The sequence below is a fragment of the Mirounga angustirostris genome, unplaced genomic scaffold, assembly GCF_029215605.1.
Source record: "Mirounga angustirostris isolate CCGP_5_RB_7025 unplaced genomic scaffold, mMirAng1.0.hap1 SCAF_9, whole genome shotgun sequence".
NCBI lineage: Eukaryota > Metazoa > Chordata > Mammalia > Carnivora > Phocidae > Mirounga > Mirounga angustirostris.
In genome coordinates, this window is record NW_026991717.1 from 118,346,342 (window position 1) to 118,361,175 (window position 14,834).

The 14,834-nt window shown below is 36.7% G+C and overlaps 1 protein-coding gene across 12 annotated transcripts in view; it reads left to right on the forward strand.

Annotated features, from left to right (window-relative positions):
- Window positions 1-14,834, forward strand: part of TTLL5 (tubulin tyrosine ligase like 5) — a 275,259-nt gene that overhangs the window by 76,265 nt on the left and 184,160 nt on the right. For 10 of the 12 annotated variants that reach the window (XR_010405275.1, XR_010405277.1, XR_010405276.1 and 7 more), the window contains 4 exons: window positions 1,572-1,685; window positions 1,966-2,057; window positions 8,352-8,414; window positions 13,373-13,411. Coding sequence is in view for 9 of the 12 variants with exons in the window: in XM_064571392.1 (XP_064427462.1) it covers window positions 1,572-1,685; window positions 1,966-2,057; window positions 8,352-8,414; window positions 13,373-13,411 (308 nt within the window). In the remaining 3 variants the exon portion in view is untranslated. The remainder of the gene's footprint in view (window positions 1-1,571; window positions 1,686-1,965; window positions 2,058-8,351; window positions 8,415-13,372; window positions 13,412-14,834) is intronic. The other 2 variants (XM_045901269.3, XM_054513808.2) reach the window with 1 other exon arrangement.

The window sequence follows — 14,834 nt, forward strand, 5'->3', positions numbered from 1 at the left end:
TTTTCACTATAAAGGTATCTCATCATGGAGTTGCCTATCAGGAAATCTATCTTTTATAACTCCCATGCTAGCTTTGAAGATTAGTATGTATTGGTCTCCCTTGCGTCAAAGGTAAAAGCATTCATGATGTGTACAAGTGTGTATTATTAGTCTGCCTTGGGCTACCATAACCAAGTACCATAGGCTTGGTGATTTAAACCACAGAAACTTATTCCTCACAGTTCTGGAGGCTGGGAAGTCCCAAGATCAAGGTGCCAGCAAGGCAGGTTTCATTCTGAGGTCTCTGTTCTTGGCTTGTTAGATAACTGCCATCTTGCTCTGTGCTCACATGACCTCTTTGTACATGGTCGGGCAGAGAGAGAGAGAGTACAGCTCTCTGATGCCTCTTCTTTTAAGGGCATTAATTTCATCAGGCCAGAGTCTCACCCTCATGACCTCCTTTAATCCTGATTACCTCCTAAAAGCCCCATGTCCAAATACCATCAAATTGGGGGTTAGGGCTTGAACATATGAATTTGTGGAGGGACATAAACAGTCTGTAACAGTGAGTATTGCTGAGAAGGTTGAAAGTTTTTCCATAGGCAGTGTACGCAAAGAGAAAAATAAACAGTAGTTCCTGACAATAGGACTGCTTTTCTCTCATCATAGTTAGTTCTAGGAATTTAGAAAGACAATTTGCATGCACATTTCTTGAGTTACTGCTTATTCTTTCTGTTGGCAGATATACTTGTCTTATCAGTCACTTTCTCTCTTTCAGTGATAGTGTGTTCACATGCTTTATACCATCTGACTTCCTTTGTTACCTTTATATTTCTTTGCTCACGTAACATCAAAATTACTTAAAACTTTCATTGTAGATGACCTTTGTGATCCCCGTTCAGAAGACTGTGAGGAGCGTGGCCCATTTGGCTGCCTCCTTGGAGTGCCCAGGGCAGTGTGGTCCTTGATCAGGTTTCTTGAAGTCCCCAGCAGCTACAGTGTTTCTTTTGGTCACAGCTCTTTTCTGTGTCACTGATGACTATTAACCTCAATTTCCATCCCCTCCCCCATACCAGAGTTCTAAAACATCCCATGGCCCAGTTTTCACCTGTGACATAATAGATTGTTCCTTGGTTTTCTGTCTTATGTCTCATTTCTCCTAACTCCCCTTCCCCGCTGCTGTAAAGAATATCGTTATTTACTGAAATAAATACACATTTAATCTTATATGGTGGTTATTTTCAGATTTCAGATTTTCAGATATCTTTGAAAATGTCAGAAGTCCTCTAAAACCAGGGTTAGGATTAAGTACTGGATTAGAAAGTCATGTGGACATCTTTCTTGTTTTTCTTCTTGTTTTCTTCTCAACCCATAGTGTTTTTCTTCTATTCCGTTTTCTCTTCTTGCCTTTGAGTCTGCTAGCTTTCATTTATTTCCCAGGGTTTCAGGCTAAGAGAGTAATTACAGAAAATGGGCTTTGGGTTTGAGCTTATCCATAATAGGAAAGATAATGATGTTGAGGGACTGAATAGAGACAAATGAAGAAAGATGATGAAAACATTTTGTTTGTTTCTGTTTTTCCTTCTCCTTAGCGTTCCCGTCCACTCTCTGCCAGTGATGCGGAAATGAAAAACCTTGTGGGCTCAGCCCGAGAGAAGGTGCCGGGGAAGTTAGGTGGTTCTGTGCTTGGTCTGTCAATGGAGGAGGTAAAGATGACTCCATTTCAGGCCTTTGTGGGCTAACACAGGGTTCAGTGAACATTAGTGAGTGATTTATAATGTTGATGACCACCTTATGTCTTACACTGAAAAGAGAAAGATTCAAGATGGGAGAAACTTGTTCTCAGAAAATAGCATCTTAAATGGAATTAATTTCTCCCTTCATGCTTCTTTCATATTTGTGGGTTGTAACTCTCTTCCTCTGCCCTATAAACACATGGATTACAGTTTTCAAAATGGGTACTTACTTGATTTTCTCTTTATATAGATCAAAGTTTTACGGAGAGTGAAGGAAGAAAATGATCGGAGAGGTGGATTTATTCGCATATTCCCTACATCAGAGACATGGGAAATATATGGGTGAGGTGACTACCTTTTTTTTTTTTATCTGTGCCTCAGGTCCACAGAATTGGGTTAATTGTGACACAGTGTCATCATTGCTTTCCATTTGTGTCTTTCTTACTTTGTGTATTTATTTATAGTGGTGTGAGTATTACCCAACCCAATAACTAGAGCATTAACAGTAATTTAATCTACCTGTGCATTATTCCTTTTAAAAAAATCACCCACCTCCTTTGTAATAGCCCCTTAACCCGGGTTAGACACTTGTAAAAATTTTATGATCATCATTATCTTGATGTGAAAATAAAGTAAGTTATAGTACCATTTTACATTTTACCAAGAGTGTATGAGAGTTCTAGTTGCTCCTCCTCTTTGTCAACACTTGGTATTGTCAGGCTTTTTAATTTTAGACATTCTAGTGGGCATGTAGTGTACCTCTCTGGTTTTAATTTGCTTTTCTCTGATGAATAATGATACTGAGCCTTCATGCACTATTGGCCATTTGTCTATCTTCTTTTTTTCCATTTTAAATTTAGGATTTTTATTTTTTTGTTATTGTGTTATAAAGGGCTCTTGATACAAGTCCTTTCTTAGGTATTTATATTGAGAATATTAATATCTTCTCCAAGTCTGTGGCTAGCTTTTTCATTTCTTTTTTTTTTTTAAGATTTTATTTATTTGAGAGACAGAGTGCACAAGCAGGGGGAGGGGCAAAGGGAAAGGGAGAGGGAGAAGCAGACTCCCTGCTGAGTGCAGAGCCCTATATAGGGCAGGACTCGATCCTAGGACCCCGAGATCATGACCTGAGCTGAAGTCAGATGCTTAACCGGCTGAACCACCTAGGTGCCCCAAGGTTTTTCATTTCTATAATGGTGATTTTTATTTATTTATTTATTTATTTTAAAGATTTTATTTATTTTTTTGATAGAGACATAGAGAGAGAGGGAACACAAGCAGGGGGAGTGGGAGAGGGAGAAGCAGGCTTTCCACTGAGCCAGGAGCCCGATGCAGGGCTCGATCCCAGAACCCTGGGATCATGACCTGAGCCAAAGGCAGACTCTTAACGACTGAGCCAACCAGGCACCCCTATAATGGTGATTTTTAAAGAACAGAAGTTTTAAATTTCAGTGAAGTCAATTTTTAAAAGATTTATGCATTCTGTGTTTCCTATCTAAGAAATTTTTGCCAACCCTAACGTCATAAAGCTTTTTCTCTTATGTTTTCTTCTAAAAGTTTTATAAGTTTAGCTTTTATATTTTGTTCTGGGATAGTATTGATTTAATTTTTGTGTATGGTGTGAAGTAAGGGTTGAGGTTCATTTCTTTTCATATAATATACATTTATTTCAGCACCATTTGTTGAAATTACCCTATTGAATTACCTTGGCACCTTTGTTGAAAATTAGTTCAAGTATATGTATGGGTCTATTTCTGGACTTTATTCAGTTTCACTAATTAATCTGTCTCAGTCACTATAGCTTTATATTAAGTCTTGAAATTAGGTAGTGTAAGTCTTCCAACTTTTTTTTTAAGTATTTTGACTATAAATAAATAAATAAAAGTATTTTGACTATTGTGTCCTTTGTATTTCCCCAGACATTTTAGAATTCGCTCATCAATTTCTACACAAAAGCCTGTTGGCTTTTGATTGGGATTGCATTGAGTATATAGATTAATTTTGGGACAGTGGACATTTTAACAATACTGAATTTTCTAATCCATGAACATGATATATCTCCATTTATTTAGGTTGTCTTTTTTTTTTTAACTTTTTAAGTTTTTATTTCAATTCCAGTTAGTTAGCATACAGTGTCATTATTGGTTTCAGATGTACAATGTAGTGATTCAACAGTTCCATACACCATTCAGTGTTTATCATGACAAGTGCACTTATTTACATCTTCTTCTATTTTTCTTAGCAGTGTTTTATAGTTTTCAGTGTAAAGGTCTTGAGTATGTTTTTTTTTAAATTCATTACTTAGTATTTCATGCTTTTGAATGGTATTATAAATGTAATTTTTTAAACAGCTTTATTGAGTTATAAACTTTATATATTTAAAGTGTATAATATGGTAAGTTTTAACATAGGTATATATCTGTGAAACTACCACAAAATCAACATAACGAACATATCCATAACCTCTAAAAGTCTTCTTGTGCCTCTTTGTAATTCCTCTCACCTGCCCCTCCCAGCCCTTCCCTGCCTATCCCTGTCACCAGGCAGCGATGATGTGCTTTCTGTTACGAAGATTAATCTGCATTTCCTAGCATTTAATGTAGGTCTACAGGTTTTTCTCTTACTTGTTGGGTCTTTTTTTTACTTTATTATTATTAAAATTATTTTTAGATTAACACATGTTGTATCATGTATCAGTGGTTTAATTCCTTTTTATTGTTGAGTAGTGTTCTGTTATAGGCATAGCCCAGAATTTGTTTATTGTTCATCTGGTGATGGGCATTTTGGTTTGCAGTTTTTGATTATTACAAATAAGGCTTCTTTGACTGTTTATATACAAATTTTTGTATGGCCATGTACTTTCACTTCTCTTGGGTAAATACCTATTTGTGGAATGACTGGATCATATTGTGTTTATGTTTAACTTTTTAAGAAACTGCCACACAGTTTTCTAGAGTGGTTGTACCATGTTACATTCCCATAAGAAGTGTATGAGAGTTCCAGTTCCTCCACATTCTCACCAACAATTGGTGTGGTCAACTTACTTTTAACTCCTGAGGTGATGTGTAGCGATAGCACATACGGTTTAATTTGCATTTCCATAATGACTAATGTTGAGCATCTTTTCATGTGCTTATTTGTTCTTTGTACGTCTTTGATGATCAAATATTTTACCCATTTTTAAATGAGGTTATTTGTTTTCTTATAATTAAGTTGTGAGAATTCTTTATATATTCTGGATATTCTTTTTTTCCTAGCACTTGAAAAATGTTCCATTATCTTTTGGCTTGCATTTTTCTGACAAGAAGCATGTGGTAATTCTTATTTTTGTTTTTCTGTGCATAATGTGTCTTTTTCCCCCTCAGCCTGCTTTCAAGATTATTTCTTTATGGCCCATTTTCAACAGTTTGATTATGCTATATATGCCTTGGTGTCATTTTCTTCATGTTTCTTCTACTTGGATTTGTTGAGCTTCTTGGTCTGTGGGCTTATGGTTTTCATCAAATTTGGAAAACTTTTGGCCATTATTTCTTCAAATATTTTTTTTTTCTATATCCTTCCTTTCCTTTCTCCTTTTGGGACTCTGGTTACCTGTTAATTGGTTGATACTATACTATAAGTCTGGCTCTGCTCATTTTTTTAAGACTCTTTTTCTTTCTTTACTTTGGATGATTTTCTGTTTCTCTGTTTCTAAATTCATTCATCTTTTTGTCTGCAGTCTCAAATCTTCTATTAATTCCTTCCAGTGAAATGTTCATTTCAGTTACTTTATTTTTCAACTTCAGAATCCATTCTCTGTTTGTATCTTCTTTTTGTTTTTTTCCCCATTATTTCCATGATTTTTTAGATTCTTGTGCATATATTATAGTATTTATAGTAGCTGTTTTAAAATATCTGATATTCTGTTATCTCTGTCATTTCTGAGTCTGTTTCTATTGACTCATTTTCCTCTTGTTTCCATTTTTTTCCTTCACATGTACAGTGATTTTTAAAAATTGAATGCTGGACATTATAAATGTATAGTTGAGTGGGTTTTATTGCCTTCTTTAAATGCTTTTGAAAGTTTTTTGGTCTGATAGTTATGTTACTTGTAGATCAGTTTAATCTTTTTCAGGCTCATTCTAACACATTTTTAAAAAAATTTCAGTATAATTAACATACAGTGTTATATAGTTTCAGGTGTATAATGTAGTGATTCAACAATTCTGTACATTACTCAGTTCATTTAAAAACATTTTTATGGTTTGTTTAGGGTAGCTTTTTGTTTAGATCTAGGAAAGTTTTACTATTAAAGAGTCTTTGGAGATATCTGTTAAATGAGCCCCATATTCAATGAGATTTCTCCATTTTGGCTGGTGGGAACCAATCAATGGGTAGCTCTGCATGAATTCTGGAAAATACTCAGCTTATACTTTCTCTTTAATGTTCTTTACCTTGTCACTTGCTCTTTGCCCAGCCTTGTGGACTTTTACCCTATGCCTAAGCAGATTTGTGTTCACCCAAAGACTCAGAGTCCCTTGTGATGCTTTTTCTTTGATGACAATAAGGTTGAGAATCTCTGTACTTATTTATAGTTGACATATTTCTCTTCCTCTGGTGATTGGCTTTTGATCTAGTTGGGATATGAGTGGTTCTAAGTATAGAGCTAGAACTTAGAGGAATAAAAGAAAGTACCCATTTTGTGTTTGTTTTGTTTTGAAAACCCAGCTGTTCATAGAGAAATCTTCCTTTCATCTTACAAATATTCTATCAATGTAATTATACCTTACAAAGACCTAGGAACACAACAGAAAGATGTTGCTTGGGTTTTCTTTTGATATGTTTTTGAAGAATTTAAATATTTGCAGTTCCTAGAAAACATATCTTTTAATTAATGAAAGTGGAAACCTCTACTCTTGAGTATTTCAAGAGTCAGGACCTTAATTTAAGTGCCTTTTCTAAGGAACCAATTACAGGTAATGTTGGGGTCTCTTATAATAGACCAATAATGTTTGGTTTGGTTTTACTGGTTTGGTTCTGAACCAATGGGAGTAAGACAAAGACTAAGAGAGATGGACGCCAAAATATCTCCTTCTTTCCTAATCAAGTCTAGGTTGGGAGATTTGATTATATCTATCTAAAGCAAACACCCTTTTTGCTGAACTCCTGATATGGGCAGATTTACATGCCCATTTATAGGCGAGGTTAGACTGGGCTGTGTGGGAGGAGCACCTGACCCTTAGGACCAGTAGAGGATATGTACCTCCTAAGGGGAAATGGTCTCCCAAGAGAAAAATGGGAGGTGCTCATTGATGCGTTTCTGTTTATTCTTCCTAAATTACCAATCTGGTTAAGTCACTCCACCTCTCCTGGGTCTCTGAGAAAAGAGGCAGAGTAAGGCCAAGAATATTAAACTAATTGAGCTGCCATCATGTAGAGTGGAGAAGGTGTATTTATTTATCTACTAACAAATATGCCTTTTTACTAATATATATTTATTGAGTATCAGCCAGGTGTCTAGAACTATGCTTGGTGCTTCAGAGTATAAAACCAATATTAAGTGGGATCCCTGCCCTTTGAGAGTTAACAGTGGGATTATGGAGAAATTATTTATACATATAATAAAAATAGCTCATTTGTATGGCTTTTCGTCATTATAATGTACTTCATGCATATCATTGTTATTCCAATTTAATGATATGGAAAGTAATCAGTAAGGTAATGTGACTCGTCCGTGATCACCCAGGGGGACTTGATTCAGGTATTCTGACTCTGGATCTGACTTTTTTCCTGCTGTATCATGCTGCTTTCTGAGAAGAAAAAATTTCCTCTATGAGACAGTGTATGACAGATCCCTCTTCGGGCATTCAGTAAAGGCTAAGGTAGTTCAGACAAGGGTGCTTCTATAGTCTCAGAGCAGTCCTGTCAGGGAAGGACTTTGTGCAGCAGACTGGACTTGAGCTGCGTCTTGAAGGGTAGATCGTGGGTAAGTGGAGAGGGTGTGAGGAGGTGTCCAGACCAAGGCAAAAGGATCATTGGGAAGTGTGGTGTGAGAGTAGTTTAAGGGAGCTTGTCTGGCTATATGGCAGGATCAATGTTGGGGAACCATCTGGAAAAAGTGTGAAGGAATTGGTGGTATAGCTTATCCAACTTTTGAAAGCTTGGAAGAGAAAGTATGCCTCCTGAAGTAAGCGTCAAGGAGCCATTGAAAGCTCTTGAGAAATAACATGATTGAAACCATCTTCTGTCTACATTTTCACACCCTTTATGCTTCTCCCCATTCCCGGCTTCATTTGACCTCTTTCTTAGTTATATATGATTTTTGGTGGTGGCTTTGTTTTTACTTTACAGTTTTATTTTCTGAATTTAGGGTGTCACTTTTTATTAATCCAAGAAATCCCGTCATTTCTTTCTTTTTACTTTCTAAATCAACTCCATTTATCCTTTTCATTTTATTGTATCTGCTGCTACTCTGGTATTTTATAATTTTAATTTAAGCAACTTTCTCCTCCTTTGCCACTTTAGAGAACCGTACGTTTATTAAGAAACCGTATATAAGTAACCTGTCACTTCTGTGCTTGATTCATGGCTTTATTTCCATATTTTTTCCCTTCATCCAAACTTAAGAAATAGCCAGTTTCATTCTTTGTCTTTCAGGTCCTACCTCGAACACAAGACCTCCATGAACTATATGCTGGCAACACGTCTCTTCCAGGACAGGTGGGGATTTGCTGATCTTGTAAATTTGCTAATCTTATAAGATCACTAGATCATGTGATAAAGAGAAGGTACATACAAAAGAAGGAAAGAGGCTTTATAAAAAAAAAAAAGTCTTTCGGAAAATCTCTGATACAGAGGGCCTTGCAGAGAAAACACAGTATCATACCTCATTGTCCCAGAATTCATTAACTCTTAGCACTTTGTACTGTTTCCAGAGGCCACATATTAAACCATAATGATCTTTAAACAATCTTAACAAATGCCCTAAACTTTATTATTCTTAAAGGAAGACCTATACTCTGTGCCTTTTTACATTAGACACAATGTCCTCATCTGTTTTTCTAGACTAGAAGAGATTAGAATGATCAGATTTGGAAAGGTAGAGCAAGGTGGTAATTCACAAAATAAATACACCAGGAGTTGTAAAAAAATGACAATTGATAACCTCAATACAAGGGATGATAGGGTAGAATGATGGAAAATGGACATTGGAATTCAAAGAGCACAGCAATCAGGCACTACTTAGTCCCACACTTTTGTTGCCCCTAAGACGTAATTGTCTTGCAGGACAGTTTAGTAATTGACTATCAAAATAAGGAACCTTAGTTATTTAGAGAAATTTATGTTATTTTCAGGCTATATGTGCTTTTTCACAGGATGCTTAAAACAGATACCCAGATTTTAGCCATTTCTTACAATTTTATGATTTATTATCAGGAAATATAGGGGATTTGCCATTTCCCCCTTAAATTTGGGGTTATTACCATTGATGGAATAATTACACTACTTAGCTTCTAATGAAAGAGACCTTCAGATTCACTTAGAAGACATGGAAGCTCAGTTCTCTCTAACCTGTTTTTTTCTCTCCTCCCCCACGTAGAATCCTAGAAACTTTTACAGGCTCCTTTATCTTTAGAGTTCAGGTATTTTACCAAGATATGTTCTAGTGTGTTACTTTTCATTATTTTGGCTTTGCAGTGGGTGAGTCATTTCAGTCTGCAGATTTAAGTCTTCCATCTGTGGGAAATATTCCCCTCATCCTCTCCTTCCTCTCCTTGTGGAACTTCTGTTAGATGGATTTTGGATCTTTTGCTATATGCTCCATGTTTTTTGTTTTTGCTTTTGTTTACTTTTTTCTCATTCTTTTGATCTCATTGTTTCTTAGCTTTAAATTCTGGGAGGTTTCTTGAACTTTTTCTTCTAAAATTTTAAATTGATCTGTAGCCCTGTCTATTTTGTTATTCAGTACCAGACAGGAGAGGGTTGTTCAATTTACCTTTTTAACTTTGGCAAGTATGATTTTAATATCCAGGAACTATTTTTGATTTCTGACTAGTTTTTAGAGTTCATGGCTGTAAGATTAAAATGGTTCTGGTCCTATTTCCAGTGTGGTGGGCGGGTTCCCCCACAGCACCAAGCAGTTGTCCCCTGTTTGCAGCTGAGAATTCAACTCAATCCTGGCACTGTCTGCCCAGAGATTAGCATCAGATTGCGCAGTTTAAGGATTCAGTCCTATAAGACTGTGTCATTCCCCACTTCCTCCGCCTTTGCCTGACTTTGGACACCAGTCGCAAGGCCAGGTTCTTACCTGGACTTCTGATCGACCAGCCCCAAATCAGAGGTTCCTACAGCTCTCTCCTTCCTTCCATTTGATTAATTTGCTGGTGTGGCTCACAGAACTCCGAGAAATGTTTCGCTTACTAGCTCACTGGTTTATTATAAAAGGATATAATTCAGGAATGGCCAGATGGAAGAGACGCATAGGGCAAGTTATGGGGAAAGGGTACAGAACTTCTCTGCCCTCTCCAGGTGTGCCAGGCTCCCCCAGATCTCCACGTGTGCACCAACCTGGATGCTCTCCTTTTGCATTTTTATGAAAGCATCATTACATAGGCACCATTGATTAAATCTTTGACCATTGGTGATTGAATTCCCATCTCCAGGCCCTCTCCCGTTCCTAGAGGTCAGCAAGATGGGACCGGAAGTTCCAGCCCTTTGATCACATGGTTGGTTCCTCTGGTGACCAGCCTGCATCCTGACGGTGACCCAGGGCATTCCCAAAGTCACCACATTGGCATAACGAAAGGCACCTTTACCACGCTCATCACTTAGGAAGTTCCAGAGGTTTTAGGTACTCTATACCAGAGATGGGAGTGGAGACCAAATGCATATTTCTTTAAATTCTTCTTTTAAAACGTGTATTTATTTATTTTAGAGAGAGTGTGCATGGGGGGGAGGGGCAGAGGGAGGGAGAGAGAGAATCTCAAGCAGACTCCCCACTGAGCACAGAGCCCAACTCAGGGCTCAGTCTCACAACCCTGAGATCATGACCTGAGCCGAAATCAAGAGTCAGATGCTCAACCAACTGAGCCACCCAGGGCACCCCCCAAATATATATTTCTTAATATAAATCACAATATCATAAATATTTTTTCACATCTCTTTGACTTTTTTAGTTTGTTGAAAGTTCCTTTCTGTTTTTTGCATTTTATTTAATTCTTCTATATTAGTTCTGTTCATTCATCTCATTCTTTCTGGTTTGTATTACTATATTTCCTCATATATTTAGTGATCTTTGATTGTCCAGTTGTTTTTATAAGTAATGGACCATTTGCTAAGGATAGGTAGTTTGCATGATTTTCCTCACAGGTTGTTTCAGTCTGGACTGACATGGACTCTATGTTTGAGGCTGAATGTTTCCATCTTTGGGCTTCCCATGAGGGAGAAGGAAGTGGATCAGGCAATTGGGAAACCATCACTAAAGTGAGAAAGCATTCTCCCAGGGGGAGCATAACAATAAAGAGATTTTAGATGTAGTAATATATGTGTTTTTATTAACAATTCAATAAACAAGACCACCAGCCGGTCTAATAATCACCATAATTTCAAAAGTATGGTACATGTTGCAATATTTTGAGATACCTGTAACATCTCTAAAGTAATATGAAAAAAGATATATTGGTTTTTTTGTTTTTTGATAATAAAATCATATGAACACTGCTGCAGACAGTTTCCTACATGTCTATGAAGGAAATGCTAAATTTCAGTTGGAGGATTAATTTTAGCCTAATCTCTATTTTTTCACATCCACCCTTGGCCAATCCCTCCGTGTCACCTTGCTCTTTCATGCCTCCTTCTTCTTACATACTTGCCATCCCATGGAATGGCCTTCAGTCCATCCCTACATTCTACTAGGTGTGTCCTTTCTCCTCTCCCAGACTAGGAGGAGGTTCTGCCAGCCCTTCCAATCCCTCAGTCTGATTCAGATTCCCACACTGTGTTATAACTGCTTGTTTACTTACTAGCCCGTCTACTTCACAAGTTGGCTTTTGAGAGAAGTACTTTGTTATGTTCATCTTTGTTTTTATCAGTATCTAGAGTGTACCACATGGTAGGCACACGTACACAAACATGCACCGAAAAAATGAAATTATATTTGTTGCAAGCCCTAACATCTTGCAGTAAGTTTGTTCTCTTCAATCCAAACTGATATTTTTCCTCTTGAAAATCCTGTTGTATTATTGTCAGAATTACTTTCAAACTAATTCCCTAATTACTTCTTTTTGGTTAATTTTGTCTGCCTTTCTTGCCCTCTCCCTCTCATCCCCCACCTGCCACCCTGCCTGACAAATAGTATCTTACCTGCTATCTTATAATATGATAGTTTATACCCTGGCTACATATTAGTAGCACCTACAGATTTTATAAACCCTGTTGATGCTCTGGCCCAACTCCCAGGCTGAAGTATTGGTACTCCCTAAAAGCTACCTAGGTGATTGTAATGTGAAACCATGATTGCATATTACTGGAACAAACCATTATCTGATGAAAAAGTTAAAATCATCTTGAGGCTTTCTGATGATAAGGAGACAATATTAGGACATTGGCATGAAAAGAAGACACGGGAAGGGAAAGACCAAACATTTTGGTGAAGACCTACTTTCTACTTGATTTTCTGTAAATAGAAAATCTTAACATTGATTGCATCTGTCTCCTTTTATAACATTTTTAAAATTTTTAAATAGTAAATTTTAAATGATAAAGTTTTAAGATGAAGAATGGATTAAAAGGACCCAAGGGTTAGGTAAGAGGGTGTGGTTATAAAAGGATGACACAGGGGATCCTATGGTCATGGAATTGTCCAGTATCTTGTCTGTGGTGATGTATACGTGAATCTACACAGTGATAAAATTATACTGAGCTAAGTATACACATTCACAAATGAATACAAGTAAAACTGAGGAAGTTAAAAAAGAGAGATGTTATGTGTGTTAAATGAAAGGAAATTGAATGAGGAGACAATGTTTTAAAGAAAAACAAAAGCTAATTTAAACATAAATGGCATTCACTTCCTATGGTGAGAGCCCAACTCTAGTTCAGACACTATGGAGAGCATCTCTTTTTTTTAAAGGGATTTTTTTTTTTAAATTTTGAATAATCTATTTCTCATGAGCATCCTTTTTTGAACCCCATGAGAATTGAGATTGGTTTCCTTTACTAATACATAATACAGTTCAGTGAAAGTATAAAGAAGAGCACTGGACTCTGAGACCTAACCTCTGGGTTCCCATTTGAGCCCACTAAGCTCCAGCCTTGGGCATGTCACAAAATGATCTTATCCTACTGTTTTTTTTTTTTTTTTTTTTAAATAACCAGGGCCAATAATCTTCACATGGTGGTTGTGAAGAATAAGTGTGATTTGATTTGTGACTGAATATACAGATGCAAGTAATTGTTATGCTTTTTTTCTAGAATTCTTTTTTTTTTTTTTTTTATTGCTCTTCCCCCATGCTTATGGGACTCTGTTCTTTTCTCAGTACATCTCTCTACTTCTCCCCAAAGAAGCCTTCCCTGGCCTAATTCCATGTTATCTCAGGAGTGTGTATGTGTGCACGTGTGAACTCAGGGGAGAATATCTGAACAGTCCTCTAACCCAGTTGTCCTTTCTACTTCTGTAGGGGAAACCCAAGAAGAAGCTTATTGACAGGAAGAACACGGTAACTGATTTTTAAGAGTTGAGAAATTCTTTCCATGTGCACAGTGTGTGACCATGCAGGGGCTAAGCATGATATTTTATGTAACCATTTTTGGTTTGGCTCAGCTTGAATAGTAACATAAAAAATGTTTCTATTAACACTATTCTGAGGCAACTTTTTACAAACTAAGTTTGGGTTTTACTTTTTTTATAACTACAGGTATATCATTTGAACTAATAATAATAGTTTTCTTGTTTGGCTGTGTGAGAGACACCAAAGTATAAATGAGATTTCAAAACGGTGTTAGAGCCATGTTAGAGTCAAATAAGTGGTTATGGTTGGCCTTGGTATACCTGGGGCATGTAACTCTGTGCCTTATGGGACTGAGCAGAACTGCTTCAGGTTTGCCACAGAACTGAAAGTATGCAGAACACCCATGGCTCTTCATTCTGGTGGAGGAGAGAAAGGTCTTAGAGGAAGGGCTGGGGTGGCCTTGCCTAACCAAAGACTACAACGTCAACAAAAACTCTTAAATCTAAGCATACACCTCCCTGGTTTGAGACCTTACATACATCTCCTTTGTGCTGTGACTCTTTAGAAATCAAAATGGCAACAAGAAGAAAGAGACATCCTATATCTAGCTTTTAGTTTTACATTTAAGGATTAATGAGGATAAACCTGGTTTCTCATTGAAACCCCTTGAAGCGTAAATCTAATTTTTGTTTAAAGAAGGATCCAGAGAAAAAAGAGAACACTAATTACCAGTGTCAGATAGGAGAGAGGGAAATAATTTACAGACCCTACAGACATAAAAAGGACATTAAGGGAATATTATTAACAACCTTACTCCACTACTTTGACAACCCAGATGAAATGTCTGAATTCCTTGGGAGGGAACATGTAGCAAAACTGACACAAGCTGAAATAGAAATTTTGAATAGCCCTGTATCTATTCAGAATATTGAATTTGTAATCAAAAACCTTTCGACAAAGAAAATCCCAGGCCCAGTAGTTTCACTTGTAATTTCTTTCAAACATTTGAGGAAGAACAGCACCAATCTTACATGAACTCTTTCAAAAATATAGGAAGGGACACTTGCCCGTTCATTTTATGATGTCAGCATTAACTATGACATCAAAACCTGACCAGAGACATTTTAAAAAAGAAGAAAATTACGGGCTAATATCTTCATGAACACAGACAAAAATTTCTTCAAAGAATATTAGCAAATTGAATCTACCAGTATAAAGAAAAAGAGTAATACATATGACTAAGTAAGGTTTTTGCTAGAAGTACAAAGTTGGTTTAACATTTGAAAATTAGTCAGTATAATTCACCATATATAAAGGAGAAAAGCTAGGTGATCATTTTATTAGATGCAAAAAAAGCATCTTACATAATTCACATTTATGAGAAAAACTCTTAGCAAATCAGGAATAGAAG